This window comes from Hemicordylus capensis, chromosome 6 (assembly GCF_027244095.1).
Source record: "Hemicordylus capensis ecotype Gifberg chromosome 6, rHemCap1.1.pri, whole genome shotgun sequence".
Taxonomy (NCBI): domain Eukaryota; kingdom Metazoa; phylum Chordata; class Lepidosauria; order Squamata; family Cordylidae; genus Hemicordylus; species Hemicordylus capensis.
The window spans coordinates 140,878,380-140,892,787 of NC_069662.1; the positions used below are offsets into that span (position 1 = coordinate 140,878,380).

General features: G+C 44.8%; 1 protein-coding gene and 1 long non-coding RNA gene across 4 annotated transcripts in view; one reads left to right on the forward strand and one right to left on the reverse strand.

The window, feature by feature from the left end:
* LOC128329458 (uncharacterized) overlaps nucleotides 1-721 on the reverse strand; it is a 118,349-nt gene extending 117,628 nt beyond the window's left edge. The window contains exon 1 of the long non-coding RNA XR_008309658.1: nucleotides 608-721. This is a non-coding gene — a long non-coding RNA (uncharacterized LOC128329458). The remainder of the gene's footprint in view (nucleotides 1-607) is intronic.
* On the forward strand, nucleotides 322-14,140 carry MSRB2 (methionine sulfoxide reductase B2). 3 transcript variants are annotated; one of them, XM_053260704.1, is made up of 5 exons: nucleotides 322-623; nucleotides 2,938-3,050; nucleotides 5,340-5,416; nucleotides 11,228-11,375; nucleotides 12,839-14,140. In XM_053260704.1, the coding sequence occupies exons 1-5, from the start codon at nucleotides 467-469 to the stop codon at nucleotides 12,944-12,946; spliced, it is 603 nt and encodes a 200-aa protein (XP_053116679.1). In that variant the 5' UTR covers nucleotides 322-466; the 3' UTR covers nucleotides 12,947-14,140. The 3 variants fall into 3 exon arrangements, with proteins under 3 accessions (XP_053116679.1, XP_053116680.1, XP_053116681.1); XM_053260705.1 differs by lacking the exon at nucleotides 322-623 and adding an exon at nucleotides 778-1,085; XM_053260706.1 differs by lacking the exon at nucleotides 322-623 and adding an exon at nucleotides 788-969.
* Nucleotides 14,141-14,408: the final 268 nt, after the last annotated feature.

Genomic DNA, 14,408 nt, shown 5'->3' on the forward strand with positions numbered 1-14,408 from the left:
TACAAATTTGAAAAAGAAAGGGGGAAAAACGCCCTGGATGTAGATGGACTACCCACAACGCTGCTGTGAACCCCAGATTAGCACGGGGCCCCGGGGACAAAAAAGGGCCTCTGCTCCCCACCTCCTCCAGGGAGACAGAAGGGGAAGCGCAAAGAACAAGCTGCCACTCAACTGGAGGACATTTTTTAACACCCGCCCCCGCCCCCCTGTTCAGTGGCAGGTACGCTACGGCCGCCCACAGGGCAGGTGAAGAAAGGTATAGCGATGCTCGACTACTGCACGCCGTACAGTGCAGAGTCTTGGTGGTAATCTTTGACCCGTGTTTATTGCCCTGTTGCCGAGTCTCTGGGGGAGCAAGAGATCAGGCCCGGCCAGGGGAAGGGCGGAGCCTGGCGGCGGCGGCGATACTGCCTTCTCGGGGCCTAGCAGCACAGCTCCAGCACAGGACGCCGGCTTGGAGGCCGCCATGGCCCGGCAGCTCCGAAGACTCCCCTGCCTCCAGTCGCTGCAGCAGCTGCGGCTGCTTCCGGGGCCGCCACTTCTCCCTCGAGCCGCACCAGGGCCCGCCCGCCGCCACGGCGTCTGGCTCGCCTCTCGAGCTACTCACAGCGACTCGGGTTCGGGTAATTGTTGCAAGTGAGCGAGCGAGGGCGGGCGGAGGGGTGGCGGCTGCGCCCCTTCGCCTTGCCTTGCCTTGCCTGCCTTGTTTTCCGCCAGCCTCCTCCGGTCCGGGAGTGGGAGCTGGGAGGGAGGCGCCGCGCAGAGCCGCCTGGGGGTGCAGGAGGAGGGCTTCTTCCTTCGGAGCAGGCATGTCCTGTTAGGAAGCAGAGCGAGGCTGTCATACTGGTTGCCAATGGCACAGTAAGGCAGTGGTTACTTTGGAAAACTGGTTGGTTGAAGTGCCGCCAAGTCGGTGTCGACTCTTCGCGACCACATCGATTCTCTCCAGCAGCATGATCTGTCTTCAAGGTCTCTCAGTGCGGCATGCATTGCTGTCGTAATGGAGTCCATCCACCTTGCTGCCGCTCGTCCTCTTCTTCTCTGGAAAACTGGTTAGGGTAGCCAAATGGAAAGGAAAGGCTTAGGTACATTACATAGGAAGCTGCCTTATGTAAACAGCAGACAGTTGGTCCTACTGTGTGTGCGCAGCTTCAGTGAGGTTTCTCATCCCTGCCCAAATGAGTTCTTTGGTACCGCTCGCTGTCCTCTTTGGTGTTTGTTTATCTTAGGGTTGGTGCTCCTGTATTTCTTTAAGAGGATTTGTAAGAAAACATTTTGGCAGGTACGGTTGGAGTGAGAAGCTGCACCCATTAAGAAGTAAGGAGGCCTATACTCTCCTTAGTCCTATTAGATGTTCTCACATATTAAGAGGCAAAGGTGTGGACTGCCTCCCTTTCCATACAATGCATTTATATGAGTAGGATTATAATTGTGACTCTTGTGGGTAGGTGTTCTAGATTAATTCAGTGCAAGGAGGATGTAATTTTGTGTGGAGATTGTCATCTTTCCCACCAGATTTGGAGGGTATGAAATAAAGCCAGGGACTCAGATCCAGCTGAAGCTAGTCAGACTACAGCTATGATCTTATGCACGCTTGCCTGAGAGTAAATCCCACAGCCATTAGAGACTTAACTTTCCAATGAACCTATGGGATTATGCTTGAATCTGACAGAAACAAGATTGTGGCCAAGTGCACAGCAGAATGGCATGGAAATCAGGTGGCAGAGTGTTGATGAGATGTGTAGAATGGGCTGTACCACTTGCTGGGTCACATTTTTAATGCTCTTTTACAATTTTTTTTAAAAATCACTCCAAGGGAGAGGTGAAATGGTGGTCTGGAATGCAACAGCTTCTATATTGTAGATGTGATAGGTGAATGGTTAGTTATAACCTGTATGAAACTGCTGTGTACTGAATCAGCCCATTGGCCCATCTCACTCAGCGTTATCGACACACTGGGAGCCATTTTCCAGGATTGCAGACAGGGGCTTTTCCCAGCCCTACCTGGAAATGTCTGGGATAGAGCCAGGGCCCTTCTGAATACAAAGCTAGTACTCTTCCACTGATGCCACCTAATGGCACAGCAGGGAAGTAACTTGCCTAGGGAGCAAGAGGTTGCTGGTTCAAATTCCCACCGGTATGTTTCCCAGGTTATGAGAAATACCTATATCGGGCAGCAGCAATGATATAGGAAGATTCTGAAAGGCATCATCTCATTCTGCATGGGAGATGGCAATGGTAAACCCCTTCTGTAGTCTACCAAAGGAGACCACAGGATTCTGTGGTCACCAGGGGTCAACACCAACTTGACAGCACAACTTTACTTTACTCTTCCACTGAGCTATGGCCACGGCCTCTGATGGGGCCACTGGGAGAAGTGAAATGCTGCTTGTGTGGCAAGCAGTGTTCCCTCTAACAGGGATTCCCATATGTTATTGACTACAACTCCCACAATCCCCAAAGGCTATTGCAGCTGGAGTGGATGCTGGGAACTGTAGTCAACAACATCTGGAAATCCCTGTTAGAGGGAACTCTGGTGGCAAGAGTGATATGTCTATTTGAAACCATTTTGTTTCTTTACAAAATCTTTCTGTAATGATATATAATACCTTTTTACTGCACTCCAAGCCCCATTAAACTTCTCTTACAAGAAAATGAACCTCTGACAACTTCCTAGTAAATTCCATGGTTGTCAGTCGAAGATCTTCTCTCAGCAGCTGTTTGGAGTGCATCATCTTTCCGCAGCTTGTCAGCTGTAATCAAAGGCGTCCGTGCTCTGTTTCCTCCTTGCTCTGGATGTAATTATAGTTTTTCTTCTGGTGCATACGGATTGCCTCCAATCTGGTTTATGGACATCTGTTTTACATGTGGCAGCTCAAATCTGTCAGTGGCTTTTCAGTAGATTCAGGTGTGTTTCTCACTCTCCCACCTTTTCAGAAAAAGACCGGGGCTCTTTGACAAGGTACGATGAATCGAGCGTTACCGTTGACTGGCAAAAGAAGTTGACTCCTGAGCAGTTTTATGTCACCAGGGAAAAAGGAACTGAATTGGTAAGCCAAAGGGATCGAATGCTTCCCAAGGACACAGGATATTATACAGAGTTCATGTTCAGTCTTGATTGGTTTAAAACCACTGGCGGTTAAGAAACAAAATGTTTAATTTTAGGCACGCTATATAGAACCACTAATTCCTTGACTGTTGGGAAGCATTTTTAAAATATATGTATTTATTAATGCAGAGAGAGAGAGAGATACACAAATATATAAAATGTTTTACAAAGAAATAACTTTAGAACTATCCAAAACCATCACCTTACAGTAAATGCATCAAATCATAGTAAACAAGGCATATGGGTAAATATTGGCTGACATCCAGACTAAGTTACTCCTGAGTAATCCTACTGATATTCAGTAGTTCTTTAGGGTAGCTCCCAAATAGTTCAATTGCATAATTTAGTCTGGATGTGAGCCACTGTCCTGAAGGTTAATAGGGAAGCGTTTTTTATTAAAAACCAAACTACATGTTACAGCAATAGATCTGTGTCTTTAAATGTGGGCCTGTCTGAATCTCATGTAAAGTGGAGGGAGGGGAACATCTTAGCACTCAATACCCTTTTGTGTTTTAACTCCTATGAACTAGTGTTCCCTCTAACAAGGATCCCCAGATGCTGTTGACTACAAGTCCCAGCATCCCCACCTGCACTAGCCTTTGCTTGGGGGTTATGGGAGTTGTAGTCAACAACATCTGGGAATCCCTGTTAGAGGGAACACTGCTTCTAACCCACCTAACCACTATTCAGGTGATTGAGCAGATTTGTGTTGAAGGCACAGGTCTGCCACCATGTCATGTAGTTTGGCCTGTAGAGAGAAAATATACTAGAGTCAGGGTGGGTTGTGTGAATTCTCTGATCTTGCCCCGTGCCACCCAAGTACAGAATGTGATCATTAGTGCAGAATTCAATATGCTGAGAATGTGTTTGTCTTTTGCTTTAAGAGCAAGGTTTTTGGCCTTGATAGCTGCGCACGGTAAATAAGTAAGAACATAACACATCTTGCTGGGACATGAAGTCTAATAGCAGGGCAGGAAGGCACTGAATACTGATGAAAAGAAAGAACTTCACACAGTGGGTTATTTGCTTATGGAACTCACTGCTACCAGGTGTGATAGCCATTGTCTTAGCTAGCTTTAAAAGGGGTTTGGACAAATTATTGGGCCATTAATGGATCTATCAATCATCTTCTTCATTATGTGCCCCACCACCCATTGAGGTCACTTGAGGGGGTCTGTCTCCAGTTACCGTCAGCTCATCTGGTTACCACACAGAGATGGGCCTTCTCGATCGCTGCCCTGAGATTATGGAATGTGCTCCCTGTTGAGTTGCGATCCTCCCCATCTCTGACTATGTGTATTTTAATTGTTTTTATCTCATTGTTAACCGCCCAGAGACGAAAGTTTCGCTGGTCTATAAATTTGATAAATAAATAAATATGAGCCATGAGAACTAAATGAAATCTCCAGCTTGAAAGGCAAGATTTTATTTATTTAATTAATTAATTAATCAATCAGTCAATCAATCAATTAATTAATACATTTCTATACTACCCGAAATGCAAGTTCTCTGGGCGGTTTACAAAACAATAAAAACAGCCAATAACTGATTAAAACCTTTCAACAATTAAAAAATGTTTAAAAGTTTAAAACTTTAAAAAGTTTAAAACTATTAAAACACAATTAAAACACAATTAAAACAATATCTCATTAAAAGGCAAGATGCCAATGAATACCAGTTGCTGGTTTAGCCTTTCCCAATGGCCCCTTCCAGAAACTGGTATTCAGTGGCATCTTGCCTTTCAGCCTGGAGAGTTCATTTAGTTCTCATAGCTAATAACCATTGATCAACCCATGGCCCATGAATTTGTCCAGTCCCCTTTTAAAGCTAGTGAAGCCAGTGGCTATCACCAAATCCAGTAGCAGTGAGTTCCATAGGTGAAAAACCCACTCTGAAGAAGTGCTTTCTTTTTACTAGTATTCTGTGGCACACTAGTGTGCCACTATATATTTAATTTCTTGAACTTTCCCATAAGTGTAACCTATGCAAAATGACTTTGCCCAGTCACCAACGGGCCTCACCCACTAGTGTGATATTGTGAGATGACACTGTGCCTTACTCACATTGTTGCTGCCCTTTGGTTCAGACCCCAGAAGGATGTAAGGGGAGAAGGGGCATCCCATAATAAGAGTGGTGCACTGTGTATGCAAACTGATTGTGCATCCATGCTAGTTTTACAAGCTGACTTTGGAGATGTAGAATTAGAATCTTAAAACATGTATGTTTGAAGCCTTTTAGTGGGATCCATTTAACAAACACAGAGCCCGGGATGTACCACTGCGTATGCTGTAGCACTCCGTTGTTCAGGTAGGAATCTACTTAAATATAATTTAATATTAACACATATGCACACACACATTTAAATGTTCCACTTATAAGACAGGCTATTTCAGGTACTGCCATAAATTCAGACTAAGCTACTCACGAGTACTCCCACTGAATTAATGGGGCAAGTTAACTGGTCCTAGTCTGTCAGGAGCAGAGGAGAAGGGTCTTCATTTCACTCTCTTCCTTCCTCTTCTGCAATGGACACATCGCTGAGCACCTGTCAGCTTCAAACCACCATCCTCAGGTGGAGAACAAATAGCACAGGCTCCCAGTGCAAGGGGGCAGGAGGGCTATTAATACCGCCTAGGAGCCCCTCAAGTACCTCTCGGGGTACTAGTACCCAGGGGTGAAGAAACATCAGGTCAGTTTTTCAGCCATACAAAATATTTTACTCGTCAAGCTATGTTGGTACATTACTCATCAGAACTTTTTTCACTCGTCAGGCATCATTTTTTACTCATCACAGACTAGTAGACTAGTGGATTTCTGAAGCCCTGCTCGTACCCCCTGTTGGGGACCCCTGGTCTTTATGTCGGCCAGTATGAGTAAAGCACCTGAGTTTCAGAGGCAGTGCTTTTCATATTCAGGCATCAAAGGGGTATCGGAGCTGGGTCACCTGAACTGAATGGGACACCCACTCAATGGCCCTGGCTGGAAAAATAAGCTAGAAACCAACTTCCCTGGGCTTTGCCCTTCGCACGACAGAACTTTCTAGAGTGTGCTAACCTGGCATGGGACCTACAACTTCCATCTGAAATAAGTGTGAACCAGTCTTGGATGAATCCTATGGGATCCATGGTCCCCACTGGGGCTACCTTTTTAACCAGGGGAGGAGTTGACCACCCTCCCCGCTTTTACTGGTGAAAAAATAGCTCTAATAAAAGAAAAACCTTATAGCCCAGTCTGGTGGCACCAAAAGCACTCACACAAACACTTGTGTGCAGGGAAGGGAGGGGGAACTCGGGGAAAGAAGAGGTGGTTTCCCAGGAGCAGAGGAAAGGGGGCTCTCCCTGTTCTACCTGCCCGATGTGAAAAAGGAGGAACTAGATTCTCTGTGGAGAAGGTGGGGTGAAGATGCAGAAGTCCACAACCTCTGGGAGGAATCCCAGTAAAGTAAGAGTTGTGCCCTCAAGTTGATGTCGACTCCAGGTGACCACAGAGCCATGTGGTTTTCTTTGGTGGAATACAGGAGGGGGTTACCATTGCCTCCACCTGTGCAGTGTGAGATGATGCCTTTCAGCACCTTCCTATATCGCTATTGCCCGATAAAGGTGTTTCTCCCATATTTCTGGGAAACATACCAGCGGGATTTGAACCAACAACCTCTTGCTCGCTAGGCACGTCATTTCCCCGCTGCACCATTAGGTGGCTTCATGGATCCCAGAGGCTGGGAATGAGTGCTCCTCTAGGATTTGACTGAGGGTGATCTCTGGTGGAGAACAATGAATGTTGGGGTCGTTAGGCATTACCTGGAGGTTTTTGCTTCCTGAGAAGAATGGAAATATAGACTCTAGAGGTTAGAATTGTTCCTAAAGTGCATACAGATACTGGGGATTTAGTATCGTCCAAGGAACATGATCTGGCATCAAAGCAGAGATCAGGAGTGTGAAGATGTGAGTGAGGAGAAGGGGAGTCACGGCTGCCATGCCCTGCGGGGAGGGTCTCGGGAGCAGAGGTGCACAGGGGCATAACTACCATTAGGCAAGGGGAGGCAGTTGTCTTGGGGCCCCACTGCCTCAAGGGGGCCCCCAGAGGCACATCACATGACTCCCCACCTGCCCATGTTGCACCCCCTATGAATTATGTTGAGTCTCTTGGAGATCGGCAGGAGCAGAGGGTAAAAAACTAGATTCAATGTGAACTAGATATTCACCATATTCATAATGGGGATGTGAGTGCACTATATATTGTGAAGTGTGTTTGTGTGTGTGTATCAGCAAGGGGCCCATTTTAAAATCTTGTCTCTGGGCCCCCTCCAACCTTGCTACGCCCCTGGAGGTGCACCTAGGTAATTTTGGAGCCTGGACCTAAAGGCCTTTGGAGGCTCCCTCCCTCCTCTGCAAATTAAGCATCATCATGGTCCGCCAAGTGACAACACCACCCAGGACAGGCTAAAGAGGATTGGGGGGGGGGCAGGGGCTGTGGAAGCTCTGGAATTTGGCCCCGAAGTCCAGGGGTAAGAGTGCCTCTGGTCAGGAGCACTTAAAGTACGGGAAGCTCCTTTGGGGTGGCAGGATTTCCTGGCTCGGGCTCCTATGAGGCAGGGCACTGTGGCTGCATGCTTTCCTTGACCAGCTCCTTAAGCTGCTTCTAGCTGCAGTGCTGAACATTGTCTTGTTCCAGGACCCTCCTATGGGCAGGCAAGGTCCAGACTGTGTGCCTTTCTAGGGACACAGGGTGAGGGGGTGTACCCGGCAGCTCAAGTTTGGACCTCCTGTGCACTTTCTAAGGTATCACTGGGGCTTCCTGCAGCTTCCCTTTAAGGGCCTTCTCAGATGCTGAGCATGGAGAGCTCTGCACAGAGGTAAGCAGGGGGAGCATCTGCCTCCATGCAGGCCCAGTGGCAAGGTGTAAGGGATTCGGCTTTGAAGCCAAATCTTTGCACTGGTCTACCTGCCACCCGTTGCAAGTGGAAATAAGCTTCAGGCTGTGTGGCAGAAGGAGTACCCCTTTCTTGCCAGTAAGGTTTTCAGAAGCCACTTGAACAAAACCAGGATTTCATCATGTTTACTAGTGAACGGTATGCAAAACCAAGAGCCGCCCATTACAACACATCCTTATCTCTGCACATGCAGAATGTAAGCACTGTGTTTCCACAGCACATGCAGCTTACTGTGCTCTCTCACAAAACACTCACTGGGGATTAGGAATACATGGAACGTAAGCCTCGGCTTTTATAGATAGCAAATTACAGAACTTTAATGGAACATCAAACCTCAATCCAGTTATAAAATTACAGCCAAGGGTCATACTTCTTAAAATTATCTCGACTGCATTCAGGACAGCTAAAATAGAGATCAAAGCAAATGACATATGTTGGGGCTATGGTGTATTGAGGGCTAATCTAATGCACATGTTTGGGGAATGTCCATTTATCCATAAATGCTCTAGTGAAAGACTTCAAAGGACAAGTAGAATTTTGAACAGCAGTATTTTGGTGGCTACTAAAATGTTCCTAGCAGAAAATCTAAGCAATGCACCTATAAACAAATTGCACAGGGATAGTTGTGGTTGAAAGCTATTTTAATAAGCCAGAACATTGGCAAGGGGTTTCTGCTGTAAGTAAAGATAAACCCAATGTGGAAGACATCGCTGTGAACTAGAAGAGTTTAGCATCCATTCCAAAACTCAACAGTGGCCGATGGAGAGAGAGTATAATCATGTTGTCCAAAAGTGTTCTTGTGTGGGCATGTGCCACTCCCACTGCTTTGCAAGGGAATTCCCCGCTACCCCCACTCGTCTGAACATATAATCACTCACTGGGCGGGTTCAGATTTCACACAGAACCTTGGACAGAGCCACGCTCCATGTGATGTCCCCAATTGCTGGGAATGTGCACTCCACCCTCCTGTCCCTGCGTGATAAGCCTCATGCCCACTCTCCCTTCCCACCTATCACTTTCTCTCTCCTCACTTTGCCCTGAGGTACACAGGCTGTCATTCGTCAGGCTGGGGATAGAAATCCCCAGTTGGGCAATTGAGAATTTCTGTCCCCAACTTGGTAGACGGCAGCCAGCCCATGCAACAAGGCGGGGCAAGCTGAGAGAGAGAAAAAGTTACACATTTGTGACTCATCTTATGCCCCACCCCCCCTCATCTGCACTGTCTACCACTGCATGAGTATCTACTTCCTATCTAGGTTAGAATAAACTGAGATTGGTAGTGTCATCTGAACCAACCAATCTCAGCTTATTGTACCACTGTTACTACAAATTTTTATATACTGCTTTTCAACAAAAGTGCTCAGTGTGGCTTACATAGAAGAATTCTAACCTACTTGCTTCAGATAATCCATGATCTGCAACTCCCTTCAAACCTTTTGGTACAGATCTCAATTATTTGAAGCAGGCAGGTTAGAATAAGCCGAGGTTGATCAATTCAGGTGATACAGGTGGACCTCATTATCTGTGGGGGTTCCGCAGATTACAGTGGGTAATGAAACTGTGGATAATGAATCATTAGAGTCAATGGGATCATGGGGGTTATGTTCCCAGACTTTGAAAACATCACTAAAATGTTTTTCAAAACTGCTAGAATGGGCCAAATAAAGTGCTCTACTGTGCTCCGTGGGCCTTCTGCAGTCCAGGGGTTCCCCCCAAAGTCCCAGAAATTCTGTGAAAAATCACAGGGGTTTTGTTTGTTTGTTTGTTTGTTTGAACAAGCAAGCCAGAAATTAAATAAAATAAATCTAATGAATAAATCAAATCAATTCATTTATTTCATTATTAAATAAATAAATGAATGAATGAATCAATAAGATGGCTCCTCTCCACAAAATGGCAGCGAAAATGACTTCTGAAGTCATTTCCAGACATTTTTGACCCGCAAATACCCACACGTTTAACCCTTTCCACCCTCCCTCCGGCATATGCTGAGGTTGGGTGTCTATTACGCAGCTGTGGATACGCAAATGGTGAATCTGGAGATAAGGAGGTTCTCCTGTACAACTAAACTCAGCTTATTTTAACTTAGGAAGTGGATGCTTACACAGAGATGGGAGCAGGGAGCACATCTTCCAGAAACTTCAGGATCCATCCTGCACAGCGTCTGGCCCTAACTGAGGTTCCATGTGACATCTGAACCAGCCCAGTGCTGGTTGGAACATCTTGAGGCAGGGGATTCCATAGCCCTTTTAAAAGCTAATCCTTAATTTTACTTTAAATATATTTTGAAGTTTGTGAGTCAGGATTGTCCTTAAATGATAACTGTAATTGAACTATTATTCATTGACCACTAGGTGTCAGTAAAGAGTATTGGTCCTGGACTACTGCTAGAAAACCTGTGTGTGACAGTAAAAAGACAACATTCTTCAGGTTGCATCTATTTATTTATTTTATTTATTTAATTTATTCAATTTCTATACCACCCTTCCAAAAATGGCTCAGCACAGTTTACACAGAGAAATAACAAATAACTAAGATGGATCCCTGTCCCCAAAGGGCTCACAATCTAAAAAGAAACATAAGATAGACACCAGGAACAGTCACTGGAGATACTGTGCTGGGGGTGGATAGGGCCAGTTACACTCCCCCTGCTCAAGAAAGAGAATCACCACATTAAAAGGTCCCTCTTATAGGTAAAGCACTTGTCTCTAGAATCGAACAGCTCCAAAATACTCTCACTTGCAACCTTTAGCTTATTTAAAAGACTTAATTTTAAAGTGCAAATAATCTTTTGTGCCTCATTTCCCACTAAAACTGGTACAAGTAGCCAAGTAGTAGATCCGTTCTCGGGCAACCTAGTCTACAACCCTGTTAAGCCATAGTAATTGGATTGAACTGGATTCCCAGTCCTACATGCATTATATTAGTTAGAAATAATCCCTATTGATCTGATGGAACTTCCTTGATTGCAGCAGCCAGCCTAGAAGAGCAAGGTGATTAATACTTCCCCATGGGCCACTTTAGCAATCAGAATTGCCTCTTTCCCAGCTGCTTCCCTACCCATGAAGATGGGATGCACTTACTAATCCAACTGAAAGTCATAAAGACCCTTGTTAATATCAAATATATTTTCTTTTTTTATATATTATATATTCTTCATTAATATTTAGCATTGGTCTCCTTAATAGCTCAGAAGCCAAGTATGATTCTGGCACCGGGTGGCCGTCCTTCTCGGAAGCATACGGAACACGTGGCACAGATGAGAGCAATACGAATATCCTGAGACGGTCGGATAATTCATTAGGATCAAGTGGTATGGAAGTCATTTGCAAAGAGGTAAGTTTGCCTAGAAGAGGATTGCACAACTTCAGCCCTCTTGCAAATGTTGGACTACAGCCCCCATCATCTCTGACTATTGGTCATTGTGGTTGGGGACAATGGGAGTTGTTGTCCAGAATCAGCTGGAGGGTCACAGTTGTGCAGCCACCGCCTAAAAGGAAGCACATGAGGCATCTCAGTAGGAGTATGGTGTTCCATCTACCTGCCATTGTGTGAGACAAAAAGTGAAGGGATTGAACACAGCCTCCTGCTCACAGAGCAAAGAAGTGCCAACTGGCCCTATCCATCCCCAGCACGCATCCCTCTAATGGCTGTTGCTGATGTCTATCTTAAGTTTCTTTTCTTAGATTGTGAACACTTTGGGGACAGGGAAGAGCCATATTTATTTATTTATATTTATGTAAACTGCTTTGGGAACTTTTGAAAAGTGGTATATAAATACTGGTCATATTTGTATTATTTGTTTTGTTTGTAGCTGCATGAACCCATCAAAAGATACTTCCATGTACTATTAAACTGCTCACTTAAGAACATCATAATAATAATTATGAGCAGCATCCAGACTAACACTCACTTTGCTTTAGACTGTAACCCACATGCCACAATTTTAATTAAGATCTTTTTAATTTCACTGGGAGAACTTTGAGAAATTTTCCTCATCATGTCAGCCAGTCTTTTCTACATCGGCTAACTTTAAATTTCAATGGGATTACTTTGAGTAATTTTCCACATCATGTCAGCCATTGGTTTTAAGCCCATCTCTTAATGATTGGTAGCACATAATGTGTAGCGTATACCTGACACAGGAAACTGTTGAATTCCAGTTACAGAATCTTTTCATAAATTGACTCAGGCAGAGTTGGGTTTTATACTTTGGGCATTTGGAAACACCAGTGGGAGGAGGGAGGAACTTGCACAAAGGTTGTTCACATGACTTTTTGCTGATCCGAGGAGGGAGGGCAGGTGGAGGGAAAGCAGGAGAGCACCTAACTACCCCCCAGACAACCCAACAGCAATCTGAGCAGTGCAGCTCACATACACACACGACTGATGCAGCCATGAGCCCGCACAGCATTCTGGAGGCTGGGAAAATGCGTCCCAGCCTCCAGATATCCCATAATGCACTGTGCAATAAGTGTGGTGCATTGGAGGATTCCCTCATGAGTTGGGCACTCTAGGAGCCCGGCTCTGTGTCTGCTCAGGCTGCAACCCCAGACCTGAGTAAAAATCCTGGGTTAGGGTTCAATCCCAGCCCTTCACATGAGCAGCCCTACCCAAGTAGGGCTTCGCAAGCCTGGGTGAGGTGGGTGGTATGAACAGCCTCACAGACTAGAAGCACTTCTAGACAGTTTCGGAATAATTGGCCCCTTTGGCTATTACATCAGTCTGTGTTTAACTGAGGTAGATGGGCTTTAATTCAAAAACCTGGCACCATACTCAAGCCTGTTCTCTTCTTGCAGTGTGATGCCCATCTGGGCCATGTGTTCAGTGATGGTCCCGAACCATCTGGGCAGAGATTCTGCATCAACAGCGTTTCATTAACATTTAAACCATGCTCAAGCCAGTGAGGCCTTTCATCTCTACAGCCCACACATGGATAACGCTCAGGATTTTTTTTTTGCCAGAGAGGGCCGCCTTGAAAACCTGTCAGGAGGCCGGTGTTTGCCACCATTGTGACTATTTCATGTACATACAGTATACATGTGTAGATGCTGAGCTACTGATGTGAGTGAGAACATTCCACAGTGGAACATGCTCCTTTGATGCCCTCTCTGGACATGCTCATGCAGCTCGTGACCATGCAGAAGGCTCCATGAAATCTCGTGCCGACAGCAGATCCACACATACTGTACAAAGGAACACACCTTCTACATTTTCTGAATCAATTGCATGTTAGTTGACGGTCAAGTTTCTAGTAGGTACAATAACCAACATTATGCAAATATACATGTGTATATTTCCATTGCGGTCATCTTTGGAGGTCCATCTCTAGTTGCCACCAGTTCGTCTGGTGACCACACGGAGACGGGCCTTCTTGGTTGCTGTCCCGGGACTATGGAATGCACTCCCTATTGAGATACGATCCTCCCCAACTCTGACAATTTTTAAAAAATATTTAAAAAACCATCTTTTTACTCAGGCTTTTTCAGCTTCTTGATAATTTATAGGTTTTAATTCTGTAATTGATTTTTAAATTGTTATTTTATTTGTTTTCATGTGTTTTTATATGTGTTTTAAACTGTTTTATATCATTGTGAACTGCCCAGAGACACGAGTTTGGGGTGGTATACAAGTGTGGGTGGTTGGTAAACAAACAAACAAGTGAATAAACAAGTGAATAAATAAATAAAGGTGTGGTTTGCATAAGCATGGCATAACTAAAATATAATATATCATATTTACTCGAATTCAAGACTAGGTTTTTTTCAAGTTCTTTCCTATTAGAAATTGGGGGTTTGTCTTAAATTCAGAGTTTTCTTCCTTTCATTTTAATATGTGTATAACCCAGCCTGGTCTGCTACAGTAACCTTTCTTTATAGATCTATAGCAATATGGGAAACAATATTTATTTCATTCTAGCCTGTTTTTCTCCCCATTTGTTCACTTGACAGACATCGGAATGTTCTCAATTCACATAGAATATGTCTTCATGGATTTTTGTATTTGTGAAATGAGTTTTTCTAAATAGAAAAACCAATGCAAAACAGATTGAATGTTTACAACTTCCTCTAGCAATGTTGAAATAAAATGGGTTGCTCCCAGTGCTTTTGATTGTTTTATTTTATTGAAGACTACATAAGGTTTCAGATGTGTTGTGGGCCATGCCTCATTAATGACCCAGCGAATCAGCATAATTATCTATGAACATTTTCCTTCCTTCCTGGTTTTACTGAAACACTTTCTAAGCCTCTGAAGAACAAACCTGGAATGTTTATCAGTGTTACCTATACATAGGCAGTCCCTATGGCCTGGTCTACATACAGTGGGGTGATAGAGTATAATGTAACTTCCGACTACAGGGAGGAAATA

What these genes read in the sequence shown, in the direction of transcription:
- MSRB2 (XM_053260704.1), top strand. Translation starts at nt 467, where the DNA reads ATGGCCCGGCAGCTCCGAAGACTCCCCTGCCTCCAGTCGCTGCAGCAG. An exon ending in TGTAGCACTCCGTTGTTCAG is followed by an intron (nt 5,417 to 11,227) that starts GTAGGAATCTAC and finishes TCTCCTTAATAG; the next exon opens with CTCAGAAGCCAAGTATGATT. An exon ending in TGGAAGTCATTTGCAAAGAG is followed by an intron (nt 11,376 to 12,838) that starts GTAAGTTTGCCT and finishes CTCTTCTTGCAG; the next exon opens with TGTGATGCCCATCTGGGCCA.